Here is a 25,840-nt window from a genome sequence, read left to right as displayed (position 1 = left end):
ATTTGAATCCTGTTTGAAGAGGGGAGAGAGGGGAGAGAAAGAGCCAAGAGGAAATGTATGAGGGAGTGTGAGGGAACCGGTGGGGCAGGAGAGACGCGGAGGACGAAGCACTGCGGGAAACACTGTTGTTTCACTCCCTCGGTCTGCCAGAAATAGATTTGGTCAAGTTGATCGGCGGCCGGAAAGTTCGGAGCGCCTTTTTGTGTTGTTGTCGTGCGCTTTTTCTTCTTGGGGCAAGTTTAGCGGACAGTGTCGGGATCAACCAAAACAACAGCAGGAAGGAGAACAGCGACAAGGCTTTGGAGCAGTTTTTAACATTCTGTTTCGTTTAAAAAAGGAAAAGGGGAACCGAAAACGACGGGATCCGGTTTACTTTTTGGGCTCATCCGTGGATAATCGGCACACACTTGCAGCATCGGCTGGAGTCACAGTCAAACTTTTTTTCCTCCTCCACACACCACAACTTTGGGGTTCTCGGAGCTGCTGAGATGCGGTGATGGAGTCCGGGGACGTTTCCAAGATGACTGCTCTTCTTCTGAAGCCCCTTCTTAGAGCAGGGGACACCATGAGCGAGTACAAGTGGTCCTTCCTGATCCTCGCCGTCTTCTTCTCGGCTTGCAGGCCGGTAACCGGCGGAACACTGACAGGTAAAGGTTTTCATTTGGCACTGATAATAGTATGTGGTGTGTCAGCTTCAGAGGGAAAACACAGTAACGAGCAATTAGCCGAGTCCGCTTTCTGCTCTAAACTCATTAAACACGTTTGCTTTGGGGAGGCGAGCGCAACCACAGCTGCGCGTGAGTTCAACATCTGGCCAACATGAAGGAATTCATTGCACTCATAAAGCACTCAGAGACGAGTAAAAGATTAGTTTCGCGTGCTCGATGGGGGCTCGAGCTCAACGTGACAGCGGTAAGAGGTGATGCAGGAGTTTGTTTTCCTCCAGAGGTCAGAGGGTTGATGTTTATTTTGTTTAGATCAGGTGCATACTTAAATATATATATATATATATATATATATATATATATATATATATATATATATATATATATATATATATATATATTATCATTATTTTGTACTATTGCTGGGAACAAACCAGTATCCAGTGTTTTCTTTCTTTCCAGAATACTGTGGAATTTCGAGAGATGCATTCCAGGCAGGGAAAGGGCTTAAAATAAATCCTGCTGGGAAGTGAGAGAATGAATACACTGGAAACTCAGTTCACAGGCATGTAGCTGAGCAACACAGAGAGATGTTTTGATCCTCAACTCCTGCTTGTCTACATGCCTGCAACCATTGGTCGACTAATCAATTGTGTGTATACATAATATTGAAAGTAATTTTTAATGCAGAAATGGCAGACAATGCTGTTTTCAGCATCTGGAACATGGAGATCTCCTTCTTGTCTCTCTTTTAAATCATATTAAACTGAATATATTTGGGTTTTGGACTTGGCCATACAAGACATTTAAAGATGTCACTTTATCCCTGTTGTCTGACACTGACAAAACTATTAATTGTGAAAATAATTGTCAGATAAGTCAATAATGAAAACAATCTTCAGTAGCATCCCTAGTGGTCTGTAACCATCCATCCCTCAGAAGTCCTGATCTGTTCTAACAATCAAGTTAGGCTGCTACAACCCCAGTGGGTCGAAAACACGGGGTCCCCTCAGGGGCCTCCACCTGTTGGCTCATGTGTTTTGACCATTACGGTCACGCTGTCTCTGCGGGAGCTGTACCTCTGCCCTCAGCAGATGTACAACCAGGAGGGACAGACGTAGCGAGACACCGCTGAGATTTATAAGCTCAGGCAGATGCTCTAAAACTGGTTTTTATTTTATTTTTATCGACGGCTCAGTTCCTATTCGGATGCAGGGATGGCCCAGAAGTGAGAGGGGATGTGAGGGATGAGGAGGGTGTGTTTGTGGCGGGGGGCTTTGGTTTGTGAGTCAGAGCCGGTCTGACTCTGACTCAAGCATCGGAATGATGGATGGTGTAAAAGGGGGCTAGGGCGGAGTGGAGGGGGGGGGGGGGAATGTGCAGCGATGAATCCGAAGAATGGCATGAAAAGGGAGGCGAAAGGAGAAAAGGGCAAAGGCCCGGCAGTGAATGGAGGGGCCTGAGTTCCGTATAGCGTTAAAAAGCCAGAAAGATGAAAGGAGGGAGTGAGGGGAAGACAAATGCTCGGACTGTGTCGAGTATTTTTGGTATGTGCCTGTCCTCTGACATTTACCATTTTGTATGAGAGAGAGAGAGAGAGAGAGAGAGAGAGAGAGAGAGAGAGAGAGTAGGAGTAGAGACGGGGTGGAAGGAGGGAGATCATGAAAAAAAGAGTGTGGGACCTCGAGGGAGTTTGGGGGACAAAAGGGAGGAGATGGAGTAGTGAAGCACAAATTAATCACTGGAGACGGGCCACACACACACACACACACACACACACACACACACACACAAAGTTTAACCAGGGCCTGCTCTCTCTACCGTCTACCTCTGCATTCTCATAAAAAGGTTTTACAAGCTTATTATGAAATGAATGCCGCTCTGAGAGACAGAGAAAGAAAGTAGGGCTCCTTTTGTTCAACATGGCACTGAGACAAAAAACAAAGTCAGGGCCACGCTGATTCATGAAAGGGCTCGGCCAAGCTTAAAAATAAAGGGAGGAATGACTTTTAACTCCAAAAAAGCACACAGAGGCAGAGAGGCGGTGAGGCAGGGACTCGGTGGGGCCCCTTTGTTTATCGCCCAGAAGAAGCTTCTTTGAACACTGTGTGTGTGTGTGTGTGTGTGTGTGTGTGTGTGTGTGTGTGTGTGTGTGTGTGTGTGTGTGTGTGTGTGTGTGTGTGTTGATTACATGCACATTTACAGAACCGAGGGGATGTTCTGCTTACGGGTAAAACGGGTGCTGCCAAAGTTCGCTGTTTACACTACATGTCTGACTTCAGCGGCTGAATTATGTGTGTGTTTGGGTGAGATGGGCTCCGGGGGGGTCAGAGGTCGAAGGTCGGGCCATGAAACAGACTAGGAGGGTGGGCTGACAAGCTTGAGAAAAATCTTCACGGGCGTCGCTCTGCGAAACAAGGGCCAATTTATTCTCTTGCGGAGGCCAAGTTTGCACATTCTCCTATTATTTCATCACGGAGTTGTGGAGAGCCTTGGCATGCTCTGTGGACGCTCAGCATTTTTATATGATGCCGTAGAGGAAAGATTCCTGCAGGAGAGATCCATGCCCATGAGTCCTTGCCAACTTTGTGTTTTAGATCGAGGCTGTGACAGTCTTAGACACAGCATGCATGCCTTTCCCCCTCAGCATCAGCAGGAATGCCTCTTGCTTCTGTTGAATGTCTTAAAGTTGAGAGAAAGTACCACCTTTTTAAAGGATGTCGTGGCGGACGACCTGCGAGGGCCCATCTCTGCGGTTGGCGAGACGGCCTGAATACGTTCAGTGTTTGTGTTGAGCCCTCTGTGCTCCGACACTGAGCGGCCTCCAACAAGGAGCCTTTGTCCCAGTATCAGCTCTGTCCTCCTCAGGTCCGGCCTTCGGCTCGAGGAGAGCGACTCAGTGCGGTGTGGGGGGAGAAACACACCTGTGTGTTATCACGTGTTATCAAGTCAAACCGGTCCACCATAAATCAACGCTGAGGTTTTTAGTGGTGAGAAGATCAGTTGGTTAATTTGATAAGTCAACAAGAACTTTGGTAATTGATTAAGCCTTTAAGCCGTTCATTAAACCAAACGTGGGATGGCTACAGCTTCTCAGACATGGGGTGACAGAGCTCCTTAGCTGCTCCCTCCCTTTGGAACTCTCTGCCCAAACTCATCCGAGACTGCACTGACCTTTCCATATTCAAAGCACAGATCAAAACTCTTCAGAACTGCTTTTAATGTGTGATTGTGTGCTCTATGTTCTTTTTTTATTTATTTTTTTTATTTTTTTTATTGTATAGCTTTTAGGATGATTTTAAAAATGTTTTGTAAAGTGTCTTTGAGTACTACGAAAAGCGCTATATAAATTAAATGCATTATTATTATTATTACAAGATTTGCTGCTCCTCTGTGTTTTTTGTGTCATTTTAAATTGAGAAACATTTTTGGACAAAACAAACTATTTGATTTGACTGTGTTCACAAGAGTCCTTGTGAATATATCAATGTTTAAAACAAATTGCATTATCTTTTTCTTAATAAAGAAGAAAACAAACATCCAACATTTTTGAGACACTGAAATGCAAAAGATATTCAGTGCTTTCCAATGTCAAATTCCAATGTCATTTGGGAGCCAGCATGACCTCAGATCTAACAGCATAGAACTGTTTGTCTTCTGAAATATATATTTATTTACATTTCTCCCCCCCCCCCCCCGCACATCTACCTCTATCAATGATCCTCACATTAATACAAATAATAACAGCAATAATGAAATAAACTTAGAAATTATCTAGAAAACCAAGGAGATAGCCATCCTTAAGAAAACACTATTACTATTTAAAAATAAAGTCATAAATCAAAATAAGTAAAATTGATATAAGAGGCATATTACATATAAAGTGGTGAGTTAAAAAGTTCGAGGTCAGCATTTTCTATCGGGGTAACTGAAGGAAAGCTGGCTGTAGTTTTAAAATAAAGAGTTTTTTTAAATGTCTACTGTTTGTAAAGTCTTTATTTGCCCTTTTAGTTAACCTCTAATGATTTATCTCCCTATCCCCTCTCTCTCTCTCTCTCTCTCTCTCTCTCTCTCTCTCTGAATCAAAGATCTGGAGTTCGAGCGGAGCCCCAGCACCATCATCTCCTCGCTGGGCAAACCTGTCACAATGCACTGCACCCTGAAGGGCACGGGGGCCGAGGAAGAGGACCCCCCCGATGTGCTCTGGCTGAGGGACGACGTGCCGCTTCTTTACGCCGACACCAACCAGTTCCAAGTCCACACCGGTGGCAACAGCTGGACGATCATGAGCACGCTCAGGTAGGCGGCGGGTTTGTTCTCTGTCGTGCACAGGCGAGTCGCTTTTGTCACGAGTTTCAGAAAATAAAGGTTCATCCGTCTGTGAGGGCAGCCACGCCCAGCCTCATGCCTCTACTGCCATTGGATTTATTTCCTGTTCCCCCACTCTATCCTTTCACCGTACTGGATTGCATCACCACGTTGACTTCCAGCTGGTGTGGAGCAGTTTGAAATGACATAAATGGCATAACCCGAGCAAATTCTTATAATCCTGGTATGATTGCACTGCAAAATGTGCAAAGAAAGTAATCAGGCTCTGACCGTTTCTGCCTCCATCATCCAGTTTGTATCAGTTTGGGTTGTCATGCTTGATCTTTATTTAACGTCATAAATATTTATGCACACAACAGTATTGAGAAGGTCCAGCTCCCCGACATGGGTGCCTATCGATGTGCTGTTCTATCCGAAAGCCACCAGACAATGTCTGAGGAGGGGAGCCTTCAGCTGGAGGGTGAGTTAATCTGCAGCTCTCTGGTCTACACAGAGACAGCTCCAAAAATAAGCACCACAGTTGTATTTTAGAAGTTGAGTCGAGACCCTGATTCAGCGAATTCATTCCCTCTCAGGCCTTCCTCATTTCTCCGTGGAGCCCCAGCACATGTCTATCGTAGCCAACGTCTCCCTGAGCCTGAGCTGTGTGGCCCACGGACCACCAGAGCCGGTCAGAGTCATCTGGCTGCAGGACGGCGCTCCTCTCAACTCCCTGAAGGACGCGGTGGCTCTGTCGCCCTCCACGCTCAACCTCACAGGTATCGTCCGCCGCCCTCTGTTAGCTGAGCAGTCGAGGTCGCGTGCACACAGCTTAAAGTCACACCCACTAAAACATGCAGCCTCAATCAACTCCTCAAGGGTCACCTTTCTGCGACGATGGTGTTGGCCGCAACGGCTTTATCAGCTGTAACCGCCGCCGTGAGCTATCCAGTGGGACCTGGAGGATCCAAAACACAAAGATGTTCAGTTTACAATTAGATTACAAAAAAAATAAACATCAGAAAAGTTGGAATCAGAACGTTTTTTGGGCATTAAAAATTAATTGATAATCAAAGCTATTGACGATTACTCAATTAATTGAGTGATCATTTCAGTACTACAGTGGTCAAGACGTTGCTGTCAGCAGCTTGTGGGCTCAAGTAGTAGGTTTTTTAAATAACTAGAAAGAAGACCATTTCAAAATTATTGTTTTTTAATTGAATGTAGTTGGACTGATTATAATGTACTGCCTCAAAAGCGACACAGAAACCATCCTCTATAGGTTCAAAGGCTTCCAAATCCCCCCTCGGTGGTTTAAACAAAACCACCAAAATAACCACCCTCCCCACAGAAGAGGGCTGGCTGGCACGGTGCCAGCGGATCCATTTGGGGGACATGCCTTGTGGTTGACGGGTAAAGGCAGAGCAGCGGGCGCGAGAGGGCCTACTAGAGGGAGATGAATAGATGGGCACAAGGAGATAAAAGACAGAAGCTTGAATGCAAACCACAGCTGCCTGCCAGATAGCTGGCCTGTGTTAAGTCCAGTGGTAGGAGGACAGGAAGAGCAGGCTGAGTCAGAGGGAGGGAGGGAGCAATGGGTCGAAGGATCTGGTTTGACTCATCGGAGCGGGCTGGCTCCGATGATGTTTTGATGGTAAATACACTCACATCTCTGGAATGGGCAGCTGCCCTGGCTGACCACGGGTCTAAAGACAAATACTCATATTATGCTGTAAACCGTAAAGAGAAACGGCTCAATGTACATTCAGAGCATTAATAAATCCAGGGCAACACATCTCCTAGTAGCTTCAGGTGTGGTGGTAGTCTCCATCCACATTTGAATTGAATTCCTAAAGTTCTCTTAAAGATTAAACTAAAAGGAAGTACTAGAATGTTTATTGTCCATCAAAAATTCTTAAACATTCATTGGTTTCAGCATCTCAGATCAGAGGTCCAGAAGGGTGAGTGGCGCAATCTCGAGAGGCCCAATGAGCACTTCATTCTCCCACATGGCCAGCGGTCATCCCTCCCGCCCTCCTTTTCCTCTCTCACAATCCTCCCGCTTCACCCAGCGAGGATCGTACCCCCTGTTCTTTTTCCGGCCACAGCACAATGGAGGCATGGTGCCGTCAGCGCAGAGCGACACACACTGCGCGCTTCTGTGCTCGTGGCTGATTGACAATGTCGGAGTGTTAGATAACCAGTGGTAAAAACTTGAATGTCACATGTTGCAGTATGTTGCAATGTGTGTGTGTGTGTGTGTATGTGGTGGGGGGTGGGGGGTTGTGTTGTGTTGTAGAAGGGTTCGAGTGAGTGAGCACGCTGTGAGTCACTTTGTGAGGACTCATTCACTGTTGGATGTCAGCGTGTGTGTGTGTGTGTTTGTGTGTGTGTGTGTGTGTGTGTGTGTGTGTGTGTGTGTGTGTGTGTGTGTGCGTTTGGGCCCCTTCAGAGGAGCCCCAGCCTCACCAAGGCAGCAGCTCAGCCTTTTTACACCTGGACCCTCAACACGACCCACTCTCTTTGTTCTCAGAAGTACACGGCGAGAACCACAATCATGCAGCCTTTTTAGGGAAAGAGATTCTTAAGTTTAAGAGGAAGTTTATTTTTTTATATGTATATAAAGTCATGTTCCACATTCTAAGACTTTGTGCGAAGCTGTGATTTGAAGAATTTGTAGACGTCAGATTACAAATAACAATGTATTTAACAACAGTTAAATGTTAACCAGACTAAACCTTTTCAACCAAGTGTTGCACCGATCCAACCCAAACCGATCAGTGCTCACTGTGCATTCTTGTAGCCATTATTTTCAGTTATATTTATCTTCTACGTCAGACAACATAGCTGGATTAAAAAAAAAGTCTTAAAACAGTGAAAATGTGTACGGATCAAGGCTTTGCATTAAAGCTAAGGGTGGGTAATGGGACAGCAAACAATATATCAAATGCAAGAAAATCCGGTAGCTGTGGCGGGACTGTGACTCACATGTTTTACAGATCTCTTCCTTTTAAATGACCGCGACTTGTCCGATTTTGACGAAATGCAAGATTTGATATGTTTATTGCACAGGCCAATCTCTCAAACGTGCACTTTCACATCCACAAACGCACAATGACGCCCGGAACCTCATCGCAACACTGTTGACACCGAGAGTTCACCTGACTTTATGGAAACTATCACCCTCGCATTATTCTCACTCCAGTCTGAAGTTTCACATCGCTTCTCACGCCGACATTATGTGCAACTCAGCATGCTGAGCAAGGACTCTTGGTTTTAAAAGCACACCCCGGATGTCCCCCCATTCACACGCGCATGTTGTCTTGTTTTTCTTCTGTGCAGGTTTGAACCGGACCAGCACTTTTTCTTGTGAGGCCCATAACCGCAAAGGAGTGGCCACCTCTGGATCTGGAACCATCACAGGTAGGTGTCACGAGCACTCCTGCTTCAACGCTGTTGTAGTTATATCTTCATATACATGTTTTATTACGTCTTTTTGTGTCTTTCTTTAGTTCTCCCGTCCCAGCCTCAGAACCTGAGAGCCGTGGAGATCACACCGACCAGTCTCCGTTTAGCATGGCAGCTCGGTTTTGGAGGCGATTACCCAATAATTCGCTGCACTGTTCAGGTGAGATGAACGTGAGGGGAGGAAGAGCACCGCCACTAGCTGAGAGAACAAGTCACTGCCGACTGTCCTGACCTGCACGCTAAACAAACACATCACTCTTACCGCCTATATTTGCGGAACTCTCTACCTTTTGTCGGCCATATTTTTTAAAGAAAAGAGGAGCTTTCTTCTCTTTTCTTCTCTTAACTCATCCTCCACCCCTCCCTGCTTTATTCTTGTACCAGTGGATCAGGTTTCGCTCTGGGAGAATGGCCTCCTGGACTAATCTTGTGTAGCACCACTCCCTCTCTCTCTCTCTCTTTGTGTGTGTCAGTGTCTCTCTGCCACTCTCCTGCTCTGCGGCCACTGCAGCTCGTAGCTGAAAGAGAGTGAGCAGTGCAGCAGCAACACCCCTAAACGTCTGGTTCTAATAAAGCTGCCCCTCATACCTCTCGTCTGTTCTTGCTCCCCCCCTTCCTCACCCACACTGGGGAACAAGGCGAGGGGCCGGCTTCGGCAGAAACGGGGCAAAAAAAATCTGAATTTAACTGTTCATTATGGGGCCGAAGAGAAACATTGGGGGAGAAAAAAGCTCCAGAGCAGAGAGAGCAGAGAGATGTTACTGTGCTGCACAAAGGAGGCACACAAAAAAAGAAAGAAAGACAATAGGAAGGATAGAAAGAAGGAAACCGGGGAAGTGCAGTGACAGCAGGTATTGCGGGTCTGAGCCATACAAGGGGAATGCGGCCAATCAAGTGTGACTCAGAGCTGAGCTGCACGGTTAGATTAAACACACTTGTTTGCAGGCGGGCCGGTGATTCATCGGGTCCTGAATGACTCGCTCTCATTTCTCACAGTCCTCATTCATACAACTTAATATTCCTTGGGACGTCACACCACCTAACTCACGCCATGAGGAGAAACTCTCCCACCCAGCTGCCTCTGAATACCCATGTTGTTTAAAAAAAAGGCATTGTCAAAGCAGAGCACAGCAGCACCAGCTGAACACACACACACACACACACACACACACACACACACACACACACACACACACACACACACACACACACACACACACACACACACACACCTAATCTGTTTGTGTGGCCATTATCTACCTGCCCCCAGCTCTTACTGTAAAGCCCACCTTGTGAAGTGCAGCCAGTAGCCTGCAGGAGCCACAATAATGCTCCAGACTGGCAACTTTAATGGTGTTTTTTTTTTTAAGATTGCTGCAATCCAGGATTTTTGCCCTTGCTTATGTGTTCCGCTTTAAACGTGTTTACCACAGTGAGTTTGCAGAGACAGCAGGTTTCTTCCTGGGATTCTGAGCCGATGGGTTCTGCTTTTAGTGCAGCTCACTGAGGCTGGATCATGCTCGACACAGCAATACAGCAACTTTTACACCCTTTCTGGCAATTAACACTTAGTGACCATCCCCCACCACCACTACTTTAAATACATAATTTTGATTACACAAACAGGGTTAAAAGTTTCTCTATTCAATAAACTCATACTTTCTGGGACATATTATGAAGAACTACCTTTTTCCGGGCTTATTGACATACATTTGGGTATCTGGAGCGCCTAAACCCACCTACAAACTGTAAATAAGACTGAGCGTTAAAGCAGGTTCTAGTAGAGACCCCAAATACAACTGCATTAATGTAACCATTATAGTATTGCTTATTAGGAAGTACCTCATAGACGTGGTATTGCTTAAGGCCACACTTCTCATTTGAATCAATCACAAAAAAATTATGTTGCTCTGCTTAAAATGATGATTCATTCACCAGCTCTCCTTCTGCTGTATCTGCCATTGGCTTGAGATTTGAGATCTGTTGGCACTGAAAAGCAATGAAACAGATTACAATCATAATCTGGCCACACAATCTGAAATCCACTATAAAGGTTTCCCAAGTAAATGATATGTAGCAGCACATTTTGTATTCGGCTGTCAAAGTGGTGAATACAAATGATTAAACAATGTAACAACTGTAAGTTTACTATCTAAATGTTCCAGGCCAAACATTCGGGAGAGTCCTCCACAGCAGGCCCAGATAAGATGATGCACAACCAGAACGTGAACGTCCCACCAGCCACGCACTTCATCGGGGAGCTGGAGCCCCACAGCCTCTATGCTGTCAGGGTGGCCTGCCACAGCAGCCAGGGCCCGTCTGACTGGTCGCCCTGGGTGGAGCTACGCACCAAAGAAGGAGGTGAGGCTTCTGGCTGACTGAGGAGATGTTTGTTTTCACCCTGGAAGTGTGTGTGTGTGTCGGGTCACTGCATCTGAAGTGAGTCCAGGTCAAGGCTGTGCTATCTGGCTACTGATTGAGTCCAAGTCTCCTCCCACTCCTGCTGTGTACATTACCAGTGCAAGAAACAAGCTACGCCGCAGCTAGCAGGCTCCAGTGTGCCACTTTTAAGGGCGTTTGGGCCTGTGCCACGAATCATTTTATTAAGTATTAAGTATAAGTATTACGTATGCAGTCCTTTGTGTATCCTATATAAAATGGACGTACCGTGAGAATTAAACTGTATTTATTTCTGCTTAAAATGCCACTGGAGTGTGCTTTAGTCTTTAGTGTTAATAGGCAAATTGCAACTGATGCAGCATTTGAACATTTCAAAGTTGTTTTAGTGTATTTTAAATCCTTAAGACAAGTACCATCAATATGCAGGCATAATGTTTAAATATGAAAGATTTCCCGTTGCTTTCTTATTGCTTTGAGATTTTACTCGGTCAAAATTGCGAAGCCTAAATTAAACTTCTGTATTTTTTAACATGGACCCTATTTTTCCATTTCTTTTTTGTCTAAGTGACTAAAGGTGACAACCATTTTTTCAATTGGTCCAGTATTGCATACGGCAGCGTACACACATCATTAAATTACAATGTTATCACTTGGGGCAACTTCTCACCGTCAATGAACGTCCACTTTTTCAACATGGAAAAATGAAAAATATCCTTTAAATCTCAAGTCAAGCTATATTGAAACTTTTATTTTTTTGCTCAGGCAGTGATTAATGGCTCCTGGACTGTAGCTAATATGTTGCTAATGATCTCTAATTCAAGCTGCCATTAGCTCCACAGTCACTAGTGGTCTCTGTCTGGGATGTCACATTCATGAGTATTTGACGTTAGTGAAAGACAGTGACGTTTGTAAAAGGATACTCTAAACTATCATGGACACTAAATCCATTTTTAAAGAATTTCTTTAGATATTTTTTTGCCTCAAGACATTATTTTCTGAGCGTGTTTTGCAGCTTTATTTCTGTCAGCTGCTTTTCAGCTCTATTCTGCAGCATAACAACGAGTCAGAGTCAAGTTACAGTGCACTGTTAGTCATTATGTTCCTTCCTGTGCCCCTCCAACTTAAGTCTGTGTGTATGAAGAATACCAGACGCCAGTCACTGTACCTCTACGAGCTTTCAAATGTAAACTCTTGAGGTGGAGGGTTGACTGGGACTGCAGGGACGGAGTAGGCGGGGGCGGGAAGAGGGAGAGGGTGGACGTTAAAATAATCCTGAAAGGCCTTAGTGAGGATTGCAGCGCTCCGTCCACACTGTAATGCTAGGCTGCCGTGTGTTTGAGTTTAAACTGAGGTGGGATTTTCCATGCCAGCTCATGCTGTCTCTATCCCTGGATGAATAGGAATGGAAACAGCTAAGAGGAGAGACGTGCCACTGGAGGGATGATGGGGGCTTTCCATCGTGGAAGCCGCTCACAATACGAAAACACTTAGCACATAGCGTTTCGAATAAAAAGGAAAAAGGAGAAGTAGCACTTCTGTAAAGGAGAAGGACAAAAAGTGGTTATGAGATATACTCTGGCTGCAGTCGGGATTTTCAAGTTTCAGTTCTCTATTCAACAAAGTTCAAAGTTTTGTTTTAGTGGAAAAATAATCCTCTGTTTCGGCAATTTATGTAACATCCTTTTCGACCATTATGTTTCATCTCCAGCAGCTCTCTCTCTCCCTCTCTCTTTCTGCACTTGTCCTCATGAGTCAGAGGATGAACACATTTTAAAAAGCAGAAGATAAGATTCAGCTGGTGGTCAAAGGTGGTTCAGGAGGCGTTGAAGGTCAGCGGGAATGAGAGGATGGAGGGGAGAGGTAGACACATATTCCACATCTCTTCGGTTGCAAGGCTGCAGACTGTGTTTAAACTCATGAGGCTCTACTGTTCTACAAATTCTTTTGTTTCCCGCGCTTCATTCTGCTCCATTTGTTTCTCATGAAGAAGTTGTGAAGATATGTGCCTCACTATGTCTTTCCACGTCTCATTCTGGAACAGACCGTTCCGTTTGCTGCTCCTCCCTTGAATTCTCATGTTTTTCACTTCATTACAGACTCTTCTCCTGCCAGCTCTTTTTCGTTGTTGTTCTCATATCCATCCTCCATTTCCCTCGAGTAGACGGTGCTACCGGGCTCTCATTTAGTTGCAGTGGTCTTTTCCAACCTCAAATCCTACAAACAGCTCTGTGGAATTTATTTGCCTGCATCAAACAAGCAAACAAGTTGTTTTTTTCTGAAACCAATCTTCCATCTTCACGCCTTCATCTTTCATTTCCCCCCCTTCTTTTTGACCTCAGATGACCTCTGATTTCCCTTTCCAGAGCACACAGCTATAGGCACTGTGGGAAAAAAACCCAAAAGGGGTGGGGGGGTTGACGGTGGGAGAAGGCAAGAAATGGATAGACGAGCGAGCAAGGAAACGAGGGAAGGGGGGTGCTTTGAGAAAACACTCATTTAGCTATTTTCCCAAAGCTCACTTTTTTCCCCGGAGGATGAGAGAACATAAAGAGGGGGGGGGGGGGTCTGTTCGGTGGAAGAGGAAGTGAGACGACCCGTGTCAGCCCCTGAATCCTAAATACTGCAACTATTGGCATTATGGCATTATTTTTGACATATTTATTCCGTAAACGCATGTTTCCTAACTCCAGAAAGGCACCTTTCCAAGAAACAAACACAATGAATGGACAAAGGCCGGGTGTGGCAACACGTGACAAGAGTTATTGTGTACTTTTTACGTACTTTGTTAGGCAATAAGGGACTCCTGAGTCCCTCTACACATCTGTCTGTACCCCTATGACGCCAGAAGGAATCCAGAGTTACGAGATACCCAAACTCACCGCCCTAAGTCACACCTATGCAGGACAACACACACACACACACACACACACACACACACACACATTATTCACATTTAATCTTGTTTAATACTACTGCCAGCAAAAAAAAAAACACACAAAGGACTCCGTTGGCCAAAGAAAGACAGTCTGTTCTGCCATGAAAGTTGAAACGAGACATATTTTGATGACACTAACATTCATGCTCTGACTGATCTGGGAAACTTGTTTTCCCGGGTAGCGCTGAGTTTGTTTTCATTTATTTAGAAGAAACTCCAGATCCCAGGGTTATGAGTCAATGCTTTTGGCTGAGGGTTGACCCTTTTCCATCCACGTGTTGACCCAAGCGGAGGACGAGACGAAGCGCGCAGAAAGAGAAGCGATGTTGAAATGGTTACGACTGGTTGCACTGCTTCTCCAATAGCTTGACACGGTAGTCGTGAAGCCGGGGGTGCAGATGTTAACCACGTCTGCTGTGAACTAATTGTGGCTCAAAAGTGTTTGTTGCTCAGCTTCTTGCCAAGCCCTGGCTGCTTCCATGTGGAAGACAAAGGAACATGTAGTTTTCTCTCTGTCATTTCCAACATGTAGTTTTTTGGTTTGGGTTTTCAAACTCCCCAAATCTCTCAACTGCAGCTTTTTCAACAGTTTTTTCCCCCTTTATTACACACAGTTTTACGTCATTGTTGGATGGGAGACAGGGAGAGAGAGAGAGAGAGAGAGAGACGAAGAGGGAAGGAAAAAAGGGAGAACAAGAACAAAGGGGTGGAGAAGGAGGCAGAGAGAGGGAGATGACGGATCATCGGTGGAGGCGACGCACTTGGAAGTTGTTTTCGTTGCCGCTGGCAGGCAGAGCAGGGGCCGCATGTGGAAACAATCATACGCCAAACGTTTCCTGATAACATCATCCATATAGGCTGGGCCATGTTTCCCAAACTCATACTGTGTGTGTGTGTGTGTGTGTGTGTGTGTGTGTGTGTGTGTGTGTGTGTGTGTGTGTGTGTGTGTGTGTGTGTCCAGCCAGTTTGTGTGACTCCAGAGACAAAGAGAGCCCCAACTCAAACGGCAACAAAGAAAATCAGCGCTGTCTCCTCCTTGTGAAAAAGTTCTTGGATTTCTGTGCCGTTCAGAGCGTCTCACACACACACACGCACACACACACACACACACACACACACACACGCGCACACACACACACACACGCATACATTCCTCTCGCTACTTCTAGCATTTCTTCAGCTAGGTTTCCTCTCCTCTGGGTGTTTCTGCTGCCAGCAGCCTTTTTGTCTTCACTCTCTGCTCCAGAGAGACAGAAAAGAAAAAGACCAGAGTGTGAAGCAGAAATAGGAATGGACAGAAGAGGGGGGGACAGCGTGAAGGAGGGAAACACAGCGGGTGTGTTCAAGCAAGGCTTCTGAACTCGGCTAAGCGCCTCTTAGCTTTTAGTATCTCTCATCCTAATGAAGCTGAATTCCCCACATTCTCTGACATCTTCTACCTCCAGCTGCATTAGTTGTCCACACCCTCGAGGCTGCAGGCTGTCAAAACGGCACACGCCTGGCTAACCCCCTCCCCTTCCTCCGAGCCCACTGGCCCCTGGCCACTCAGCCCACAGTCACAGCGGGTTCCTCATTCATACCCAGAGTCTTTTTCGGCACGTACGCCGCCGCGCCCTGAGAACAACAACAACAACAAGTACAAAAAATCCATGAAACCGGGTGAGAAGTGAAACGCCTTCAAGCCCTGTTTTTGCCGCTTTGTGTTTCAGTGCCAGAAAACCCACCGGTCAACGTAAGCGCAGCGCTGAACGGGACAGAGGTGCTGTTGACATGGGAGGGGCCTCCGGGGAAGCTGAATGGAGAGCTCCAGGGCTACCTGGTGGACTACAGCACGCCTGCCACGCATCAGGTCAGTCTGGGACGCTCACATCTAAGCGCACGGTGTGATGGTGTCTGACGTTGCTCTGAAAGATACAAGATGTTGAATCTGCTTCATTCTGATCGTCTCCTGCTTTCCTTTCTCTGACAGCTTACCGTGGACACCGCCCTAGACACCGAGCTGTCAATCAACCTGTCCGTCCCCCTGTCCAATGTGTCTTTTCGGGTGTGCGCCTATACAGGGGCGGGCCAAGGACCCTGGACCCCCACACAGACCCTGACTCTTATTGCTCCTGGTGAGTGACAAGAAGTGACAAAACTGCCAATGAAAATATCAAACCTTTCAAGGTTCCTCTTTTTATTTTCATTTTCATTTTGTAAGAAGTAATCTGACTTTAACTTTAGCAGGATTTAAAAATGTTTCATATATATTCTGCAGAGCTAAACCAGTGCCCGTGCAAACATATTGACTGTTTGTTTTTGTTTTCTTTAAATCCCACAGAAATGGAGGAATTTAGAGGTGAGTAATGACCGGCTTTTCACAGACAAACTTTCAAACACGCTCTGCTGTGACCCCCCGCAGTGACACATAATGACACAGTGACAGTGGAAGTGAGCTCATGGGATTGTTGTTTTTTTCCCCAACAAAACTTCTTGTCTTTCTTATTCTCTGTCACTGAGTTCCTCCGTGAGCCTGAGAGTTCCTTCCTCTGTATCTCAGGCACAAAAAAAGGGGGAAGGAAGAGGAAAAAAAGAGAAGAGAGGATCTCAGAGAGAAAGGCGGGGGAAGAGGAGGGGGGAGTGAATGGGGAGACGCATCATAAATATTTATAACGGGCAGGAACACTGCAGCATCTCTGCTTGCTTAGTCTAATAGAGCCAGACAGACAATTCAAACAACAAGAATGGCAGATAAAAAAAGATTCAGGGGAAGTTGGGTGAGGGGAATTCAGAGGACAAGTTGAAAACTTTGGGTAGAGGTTGTGAAAGAAAAGCAGCGGCTTAGGGGACACGGGACAGCACGAAGACCAAGTGCATGTTTTGAGAGTGAGGGAACATAGTTTTCCTCACAATAATGCCGTACATGTGTGTAATAAACACTGTTTTTTTTTACAAGCCTCGCGAGACGCTACTACAAACATGTGATAAACATGGAATGAAGAAAGGGAATTGAGCATTTCAAAGTGTACACTGGCTCTGTGGCACCCCATGAAGCAGTTTAGTGGATCAAATAAATCACAATGTCACTTTATGGGGCTCCATCATGCTAAAGGACCCACATGACTAAACCCTCATCCGTCTCCCTTCCCCCCAGGTCCGTCCTCGCCCCCGGCCTTTTCCTGGCACTGGTGGTATGTGGTGATGGCAGTCGCCGGCGCCGTGTCCATAGCTGTGCTCATGGCTGTTTACGTGGCCAAGCTGCGGCGCAAGGAGACACGTTTTGGGTGCGTATATGAGCCACTGCTGGCGCTCCTCCTGGGTTGAAGGAAGGGAGGGACGCGATTGCGGTGCCAAACCAAAAATTCTCCCTGACCCTGTTGCCTCACTTTTGCATGCATGCTGACACATTTTGGACGGAGTAGAAGACAGCTGTGTTTATACGATCTACCAGGAAGAGGCCTCTCATTGTGATTTGTCCTGATCTTTACGATGCGTGTTTGCGTCCGCAGGGAGGCGTTCGAACCCATGATGGAGAGCGGAGAGCTGGTGGTCCGGTACCGCGCTCGTCGCACCTACAGCCGCAGGACCACGGAAGCGACACGTGAGTTCCCTCCTTCCCGGCCCCCTGCATGTCAGTCGGGAAGATTTATAATCCCTCCTGACTGTCCCTAAAGCAGCGAGAAACATGTCTCTCAGCGTGCCCAAACCTGCCCATGTCCCCGGGATAGATAGCGATACACACACAAAAAAGCAGCAGAACAGCATCATCCTCATGCTCTGGGCTTGGATATGACACTTTGATGGAAGGATCTCCTTTGGCACACAGTGACCGTTCTGTTCTCTGCATTTCAAGACAGGAATCGCGTTTCCTAGGTAGATCAAAGGCAGGAACGCAGGGTTAATTCATTCCCCACAGCTGTGAAAAGTAGCTAGCCCTGGAGTGTTCGAGTCAGCTGACATACTCCACAACAACCCTTATGATCTGTACAGCAATGCTTTATCTTTTTTTATAATCACAACAATTAGATGGTCAGTAAATCCATTGGTGGAGCTGTGTCCTGTGTGGCCAGGCGTGAACGGCAGATTTAAATCTGGCTACATTTTACTGTCAGGGGACCAGGGGAAGGTGAAATGAATATAACATCAACGTACACCTCCTGTGAATGAGATTTCAGATTTAAAGCAGCCTTTAACAACAGACGAGGTGGGACCTGACCTTCTCTGACTGGAGGTCACGTCCAGGTGGAGCTACGACCTTGTACTGGTGGAAGCATGTGGTTCGCACTGGTTCGCGTGCCATCACCAGCAAGCTCTTAAACTCCTGGGGATAACAGACAGAGATACGTACCTGTGAACACAGCGTGCAAGCTAGAATTTCACACAGCTGGGTCACATTCGAGTCCGCGACATCGTCCCAGATGTACGTGCGATATTTATGTCGAACCTCTCATACGCAAGTCTCAGCTTGCCGCAGCACAAAAAAAGTTAATCAGTGCGTAAAATGAGAGCAGCCCAAAAAAAAAAAAAAGATGTGGAGATTATGTGTACTCAGAAAGAATTGAGGTTGGGGGGGGCTCGCTGGGAAGAAAGGAAGGGGTCAGATTGGAGGGATTTGGGCGGGATTTATGCTGCTGATGCTGACCAGTGTTTCGGGACCAATTCTCAGGACACAGTCGAGGAAAAAAACAGGCTCCGGGTTCATGGCACGCATCAGCTAATGTCTGGTCGCTCCAGCATGTGTTGGAACATGCCTGTGGACTGAGCACATTGTTGTTGGATGCACGGCAGATTGATATTGTAGCAGCAGCTGGACGAGGGATCTGCTGCATGTCATTGCCTTGTCATACACCGGCCCAGATGTGGAAACAGAGCGAACGTCTGTAGCTCAATCTGCTCGCCGACGTAGAGCTCAATGACAGCCAGCTGGTTGCAGAGAGCCAGGGATGTTTTAAAACCAGCTCAAATCCTCTGCCCTCAGCTCCCCAGTCGGGACCCCTGCAGGATCACATGGTCACGTGTCCCAATCCTGAAAAATGGTCGAAGGGGACAGTCAGACCCTCTATGCACAATTGACTTTTGACTGATTTAGTCTTTATTTTTGTATTGTTTTTTACTCTGAAGTTCAAGTTGGTATTTTTACTTCCGGATTTGTTTTGCTTTTACTAAATTTTGTTTGAAGCTTTGACTCAAATTGTAAGCCTTTTTGAAAGGTATACAAATGTACATTTAGAGTATTTTTTTAAATACTGAATCATCTATTACATTATTACAAAGCCAAATAATGCAACACTAAGCTCACTTCAAACGTCATTCTTCTGCAATAAAAAAGCAAAACAAGATATAAACTCCACTGAGTTTTACAAATAGTCGGGTGGTTTCATTTAGTTATAGTCCTGTCTTCATTGTTATCCAAGCTGGCAGTGTTTATCAACACTTTGTTCTTGGCTCAGCGTCGTGCATCGTGGTTTTACCATCACGCTGTTTTTCTCTCTTTTTCTGCGCTGCTCATTAAATTGCTTTGGGCCTCGCACACATCATTAAAATTCCTCATTGTTTTTCCTTTACTCAGTGAACAGCCTGGGCATCAGCGACGAGCTGAAGCAGAAGCTCCAAGACGTGATGGTGGACCGACACAAACTAACCCTGGGAAAGACGTTGGGAGAAGGTACTGCTTTGTTCTGGTCGTTATTACAAGGACAGACTGGGGTTAATATTCAACGTGGCGTAATATATTAGAGTTGGTATATAGTATGGTATTATCCGCCAGAGCACTAATGTTGGCTTTCCACTTATGACAAGTCATTTTTGTCTCGTTGTTGCATCCAAACTGAGTGATGGTGTTTTCATCTTTCTTCAGGGGAGTTTGGCTCTGTGATGGAGGGGCTGCTGACTCAGGAGGAGGCTGCTCTCAAAGTTGCTGTGAAGACTATGAAGAGTGAGTAGACAGGGAAAGTACTCAGCAATCCCCACAATGAATCCCTTCATCCTGGGAACACAAGCCAATTGATGGACATCCCCTCGGGTCGGAGATTAACAAGTGTTGGGGGACAAAGATTTTCAGTTTTTGATCGGAAAACAGTCAACGACTCAGCTTGGGAAGAATATTGGCGGAAGGAAAAGTTGACCCCACATTGACATTGATCGCAGTGGCAAAGTATAGACAATCGTGGACTCCAAAGTTCAGGGGGAAAAGATGAATTTTTAGGGGTATTAGACTGGGACATTTTGAGACTTTTGCCAGTTTCAACTATAGAATTTAAATCAAGTATCAAATCAAGCATATTTCTGACCCTTGCGACTTCTCAACCTGGCGGTGTGTACAGCTCATCGTATAAAACCACATCAGCTCATAGTATATATTGTCTCCTCCCCAGTTGCCATCTGTACCCGCTCAGAGATGGAAGACTTTCTCCGCGAGGCCGCCTGCATGAAAGAGTTTGACCATCGCAACGTCATGAGGCTGCTGGGTGAGACAGGATTATCTAAAAACATGAGCAAATAAAACCATAACTTTGTGCATGTCTAAATACCACAAGAAGTAAGTGGCAACATGTTTATTTTTGGTAATTTGGGTGAAGTGACCCTTCAAAATACACGCGTCTTTAATTAGCAAATCCAAGGCAGAGCTGTTTTGAGACTTTGCGTTAACTTCTATGAGCACAGGAGATGTATGTCGGCTATGTGTCGAATACTAAGCCGCTGTGTTTTCACAGGTGTGTGTCTGCAGACTGTGGAGAGTGAAGGTTACCCCTCCCCCGTGGTCATCCTGCCCTATATGAAGCATGGAGACCTGCACAGCTATCTGCTCTACTCAAGGCTGGGAGACTGTCCCGTGGTAAGTCCGATCTCACACAATAAAAGCAATGAAAGCACAGAGTCAGCGGCACACACACAGACACACACACACACACACACACACACACACACACAAGTCACACAAAGTCACACACTAACAGCTTAATGGGTTCGAGGTTGATAAGTTCACTGTAAGCAAAAAGGGACCCAAAGGTCAGCAAAGACGTCATGTATTTATTACAGTCCCCACATACACCTTGTTTGTTGGCAGCGTGTACTCTGTGAGATCATGAAAACACAAGATACGTGTCTGTCGTTGCTCTCCGCAGCTTCTCTTAATAACGGTTGAGATGTTTTTTTATTTTTTTATCAAGAACTATTACACGTAGTAAGTCCCCGGAGAGCCGGGGGTTGAGAAACACAGGCCTAATCAAAGCAAGAATCCCGCAGAATGTTGTAACATGTCCATGAGTTTCTGCAATCATTCAAAAACACAGCAGCGCTGGAGCCCTGTTCTTCCCCTCAGGAGGAGGCTGTTAGTATCCGGAGCAGGAAGGGTTCAGTTCAGGCCGGACTCTGGCTCCCTCTACTGGGCGGGAAAGAAGTGGCCTCTGTGTGTGTGTGTGTGTGTGTGTGTCTGTGTGTGTGTGTGTGTGACCAAAACCTGTTGTCTCTGTGCTGTCCTGCAGTACCTTCCGTCTCAAATGCTGGTAAAGTTCATGACCGATATTGCCCGAGGGATGGAGTACCTCAGCAGCAAGAACTTCATCCACAGAGACCTCGCCGCTCGCAACTGCATGTAAGCACAACCCTCAACCCGGTTCCACTTTTCTATTCTCTCGGTTCCCGTATGTCTAACACTGCGGTTTCTCTGCCTCAGGCTGAACGAGAACATGAATGTCTGTGTGGCTGACTTTGGCCTCTCCAAGAAGATCTACAACGGAGACTACTACAGGCAGGGCCGGATCTCAAAGATGCCCGTCAAATGGATCGCGATCGAAAGCTTGGCCGACCGCGTCTACACCACCAAGAGTGATGTGGTGAGTTAACCTGCTGTGTGTGTGTGTGTGTGTGTGTGTGTGTGTGTGTGTGTGTGTGTGTTTGGTTTAGACCCAATTCAGTTCAACATTGTTCAACCAGTTCAACCTCCTATCTGGGGACCGGTCCCCACAAGGTTAATAATTTATTTTCAAACAATGACCAGCCCCCAGGCTGCTAATATGTGCTCCGTCTGAACAGGGCCGATAGCATCCAGCAGGATAATGCATGACCCTACATAGTGTTTCCTAATCATCATTATTTCACAAACACATGTTGAATTACATTACTTGAAGCGGGAAATGTTTCTAGGAGAGTGACATCACCAAATGGAAGCACTGAATTTTATCCATATTTTAACAACAAGGGTTTTAAACATACTGAGCCTTTCTGTGTTTTCTTCCATTGTCAAAACTGGAATAGTTATCTGCCAAGGAATAAAGTACTGTGTATAGCCTTTAGTCATGTCATGTCTACAGGGGCTGAGTGTAGTACAAAGTAGATGTTGGGTGACTGTTGCTTTAAGGCTACCGTCATGTGGGATGAGTGAGGCATGAAGCTGTTATAGTAAAGTTTACCCTCCAAGAAATCAATGCAAAGTTACAAAAACAATATAATTTGAGTTATTTTTACTCCAAGTGTGTGGCAAGGTGTGTAAAAGCTAAAGGTAGTTCAGACCTTATTTAACCCCTCTCCACTGTTTTCTCCCTAAGTGGTCGTTTGGAGTCACCATGTGGGAGATCGCCACGCGGGGCCAGACTCCGTACCCCGGCGTGGAAAACAGTGAGATTTATGATTACTTGAGACAAGGAAACCGTCTCAAACAGCCTCCGGACTGTCTGGACAACATGTGAGTGTCGGCTCCTTCACTCTCACATTCCTCACGAGACGCACTCTGATAGCCGGCAGCTGATAATGAAGTAATCTTCCTGATTAGAAATACCTTTTTTAAGCCGTCAAGGCTGGAGGCTAGAACATATCTAAAGTCTATCTTCTTTTCAAGGAGCTCTGATGATGACATGTTTTCCTAGACTCTTGGATAAACACTTAAACTTATACCGAACCATTTTCCCAAATTGGAAAAGCTTACACCATTCCTCACTATAAGCGTATGACTGATATTTGAATGAGGTTTTTTGTAGGCTACACTTTCCACCGTAACTTGTTAAGCAGCACTTTGAAAAGCAACTTTTAAATAGATTTTTTAAAGTTCTTTGGTTTCTTAATGATGTCCAATGATGTCCTTAATGATTTTCCAGAGAAGGTAATGTATAATTTGGTGTTAATTATAAGGATAATTCTGATCATTTTCAATGCCGGCAGGTTCCTACCAATTCATTTTTTGAGCATGAAAAGATGGAAGAGATATAATTGTTACTAGAGAAATCCAGGCATATTAATAACAATACATCTTAATTAATTAACAATTAATTAATATATTAATATGTTATCTGGAAGTTTGTGAGAAGAAAAACAAATGATTAACTATAATCTGTACCGTCTTGTCCAAACAAATGACAAAATATGTCACAGTTTAATTCTCGGAAAAGGTTATGCAACGACTGCACCCACTCAAAGTGTTAATGGTTTTCACATGTTTTAAGTATCAAGTGAACATTCCCTCATCCTCTGCAGCTACGCCCTGATGTTCTCCTGCTGGCTGCTGAGCCCCAAGGACCGCCCCTCATTCGAGCGCATGCGCTGCGAGCTGGAAAAGGCCCTTGAGGATCTGCCGGACACTCAGGACCCCGACGAGATCCTGTACGTCAACATGGACGAGTCCTCCATGGAGCACGGGGCTGTCGGCGGCCGCGACCCCGCCAGCGGGCCTTCCCCTCTCTGCCTGAAGGGCCTGGACTCCGTGACCACCGTGGAGGTCCACCACCCCAACCGCTACGTCCTCTGTCCGCAGCACGAGACCAACCGAGTCCTCTCGGACTCCCTGGAGAGCCTGGACATGCCGGTGTCGTCCTCCACGGCCACACTGCCTCTACAACCGTCCTGCCGCTCCACTCCCAACCCCACGCCAGCTCCCACCCCGACTGTGGAGCTGCTGGAAGACGCGTCCAGGAAAATTCCCTGGCAGTGATGGCTCCACTGTTAAAACATGACTCGTCACCGCCAAAGCGTGCGGCCCTTTAACCCCAGTCCAATAACTGAGATCCAGCCTCTTGCTGCTGACTGTAAGAAACCCTAATGTGCCCCAACATACAGATTTTTGCACAAATGCACACACTGCCGAAGGCATTCCGAGGAAGTGAAGGATCAGGATTATTTCCTCTCTCTTCTGAAATGAGCACATTTTCTAAGTGGGTGTAAAAGTAAGTCACAGTGGGGGATCAGGTCTAGAGCACACATTGTAGCCCACAAACACTGCAGTACAATCAGAGAAACGCATTCCCAGTCGCGATAGCAATAAAAGAGCAGATCTGCACAGGTACCTGTATACAGCAGAGCCGACATCCTCCGTGTGATTAAGCTACAACAAGTCTCTGTGAAACCAGCTCAGACACTGCCAGGCTAAGTCCACAGCCAAACACACTCAGAGGCCTGAACACCAATGTGAAGGCCAAGGAACGTGTTCCTCTGACGGAGAACCCTCCCCCCTCTGAGCCTCTGCTTCTGTGCAAAGCAACAATATGAATGTGTCACCATCTGATGAAAATTACTCTTCAGTCTTTTGTTATCTTTTACAGTTTATGAAGGACAGTAAGAAGAGTTTAACGACAGAAATCCCTCAACTCACGTTCCCCAAACCTGAAGTTAGGAGACTTTTTCCCAATAGCAGTAACAGAATATAAAATGAAATATATATATTTTTTAAATAAGTAACAACAAAAGAATTAAAGAGACCAAAATTTACAAAGATAATACAATTCCACCGCAGGCTTTTGGGACCTTTCCGTCCATCATCCACAGTAGTTTGCATGAAGGCCCAATGTAGCGCTCCGGGTCATACTGCTAGTTAAGCACAATGAGCAGGAGAGACGCCTGTGAAAGTCCTTCACACCTTCAGGAACCTGAGACTTTGCTCGACGGGAACAGAGGTACTGGTCAAACCAAGAGGGACAGAGGTACTTGTTGAGGTACGAACAATCAGAGGCAGGTGGATGGACTGATGGACGGTACAGACATTACGGACTACCCCAGTCAAACGGCAGGATAAGCTCCACCCCTTTGCTTTTGGCTCAAGCACAGTGTTATTACACATTTTGTAATTTCCTTTTTTTAATGCATATTTTTTTGTATTTCTACAACTTTGCACTAATGTTTTTTTATATCATTGTATGTTTGTTTGTAATTTGTATATCTTTCATACTTTTTTTTTTCTTCTTATTTTATGTTATAAATACTCTCTGTTCAGTTGACCTGCGGACGCCTCTCATGAAATCAGTTCACACGGAACACCCACTTGCATTTATTCAGAGAATAAAACCCTGCGAAAGCATCGCGGGGGCGGCCAGGAGGCCGGGGAACGTGATGAACCTCGCCGCCTGACGAGGAGGAGACGGAAGGCAGCAGCGAGCGTGATCTGCTTTGAGGTTCACTAGCTGCAACTTTGCATCATGCATGCACTTATTTTTATATATAGATATATCTATATATAGATAGATATAGAGATAAATCTCTATATATCTATGCTTTAGTTTTTTCCCGAATGAGGCGCTGTGTTTCTCAGATGTCAAAAGGTACTTATATATATGAATCAGTATACAGTGATATTTTAGCATTACTGAAATGCCTTGTTCAGATTACATTTCTCGCTATACCTTTGGTACTGTCTTATCATCAAGTCCTGCATCGATTGTGGTGCTGCACAAATGTTTCACCAATTCTGACTGCAGATCCTGGGTCGCACCAACCAGTGTGTTTAAACATCGTCAGTTCTTTGGACAAAAAGAAAAACGGATCCTCCCAAGCAACTCCTTCTTCAGTGCCTTTCAGAGAGCCAGTATTTTTCATTCCGTATTCTCCCGGCATGTTGAACTGGGAGAAGACTGAACTATAACTGCCTTTATACTGTCGCTGATTTGTAAACAGAAGTTTTATACAGTACCCACAGTATTTTGTATAAGAAATAAACGTGTTCATCGTGAACAAGCTCTCTTGCTGAGCTTCGATGTCAATGTTAATCTCATCCGCATCACGTGTGTTCGTTCATGTTTATTGATTCAATACAGCCGAAATAATTCATATTCATTATTATACAGCAAGCTGACATATCCTTTTGAAAGATCACAATGCAGATGAA

At 45.7% G+C, this 25,840-nt stretch overlaps 1 protein-coding gene across 1 annotated transcript; it reads left to right on the top strand.

Annotated features, from left to right (window-relative positions):
• Positions 1 to 268: 268 nt before the first annotated feature.
• On the top strand, positions 269 to 25,715 carry axl (AXL receptor tyrosine kinase). Its single transcript, XM_079224600.1, has 20 exons — positions 269 to 647; positions 4,754 to 4,964; positions 5,354 to 5,454; positions 5,570 to 5,752; positions 8,316 to 8,396; positions 8,486 to 8,601; positions 10,607 to 10,802; positions 15,486 to 15,625; positions 15,746 to 15,890; positions 16,097 to 16,114; positions 16,910 to 17,039; positions 17,265 to 17,356; positions 19,325 to 19,420; positions 19,613 to 19,690; positions 20,130 to 20,222; positions 20,469 to 20,590; positions 21,240 to 21,349; positions 21,431 to 21,590; positions 22,302 to 22,438; positions 23,224 to 25,715. The coding sequence occupies exons 1-20, from the start codon at positions 497 to 499 to the stop codon at positions 23,675 to 23,677; spliced, it is 2,814 nt and encodes a 937-aa protein (XP_079080726.1). The 5' UTR covers positions 269 to 496; the 3' UTR covers positions 23,678 to 25,715.
• Positions 25,716 to 25,840: the final 125 nt, after the last annotated feature.

The sequence above is a fragment of the Taurulus bubalis genome (assembly GCF_910589615.1).
Source record: "Taurulus bubalis genome assembly, chromosome: 10".
Taxonomy (NCBI): Eukaryota; Metazoa; Chordata; class Actinopteri; order Perciformes; family Cottidae; genus Taurulus; species Taurulus bubalis.
Note: the sequence above shows the minus strand (reverse complement) of the source record. Positions and strands in the feature narration are given on the sequence as shown.

Coding starts and splice junctions, on each gene's coding strand:
- axl (XM_079224600.1), top strand. CDS start 497: ATGGAGTCCGGGGACGTTTCCAAGATGACTGCTCTTCTTCTGAAGCCC. Junction 4,965..5,353: donor ACGATCATGAGCACGCTCAG/GTAGGCGGCGGG, acceptor TGCACACAACAG/TATTGAGAAGGTCCAGCTCC. Junction 20,591..21,239: donor GGCTGGGAGACTGTCCCGTG/GTAAGTCCGATC, acceptor GCTGTCCTGCAG/TACCTTCCGTCTCAAATGCT.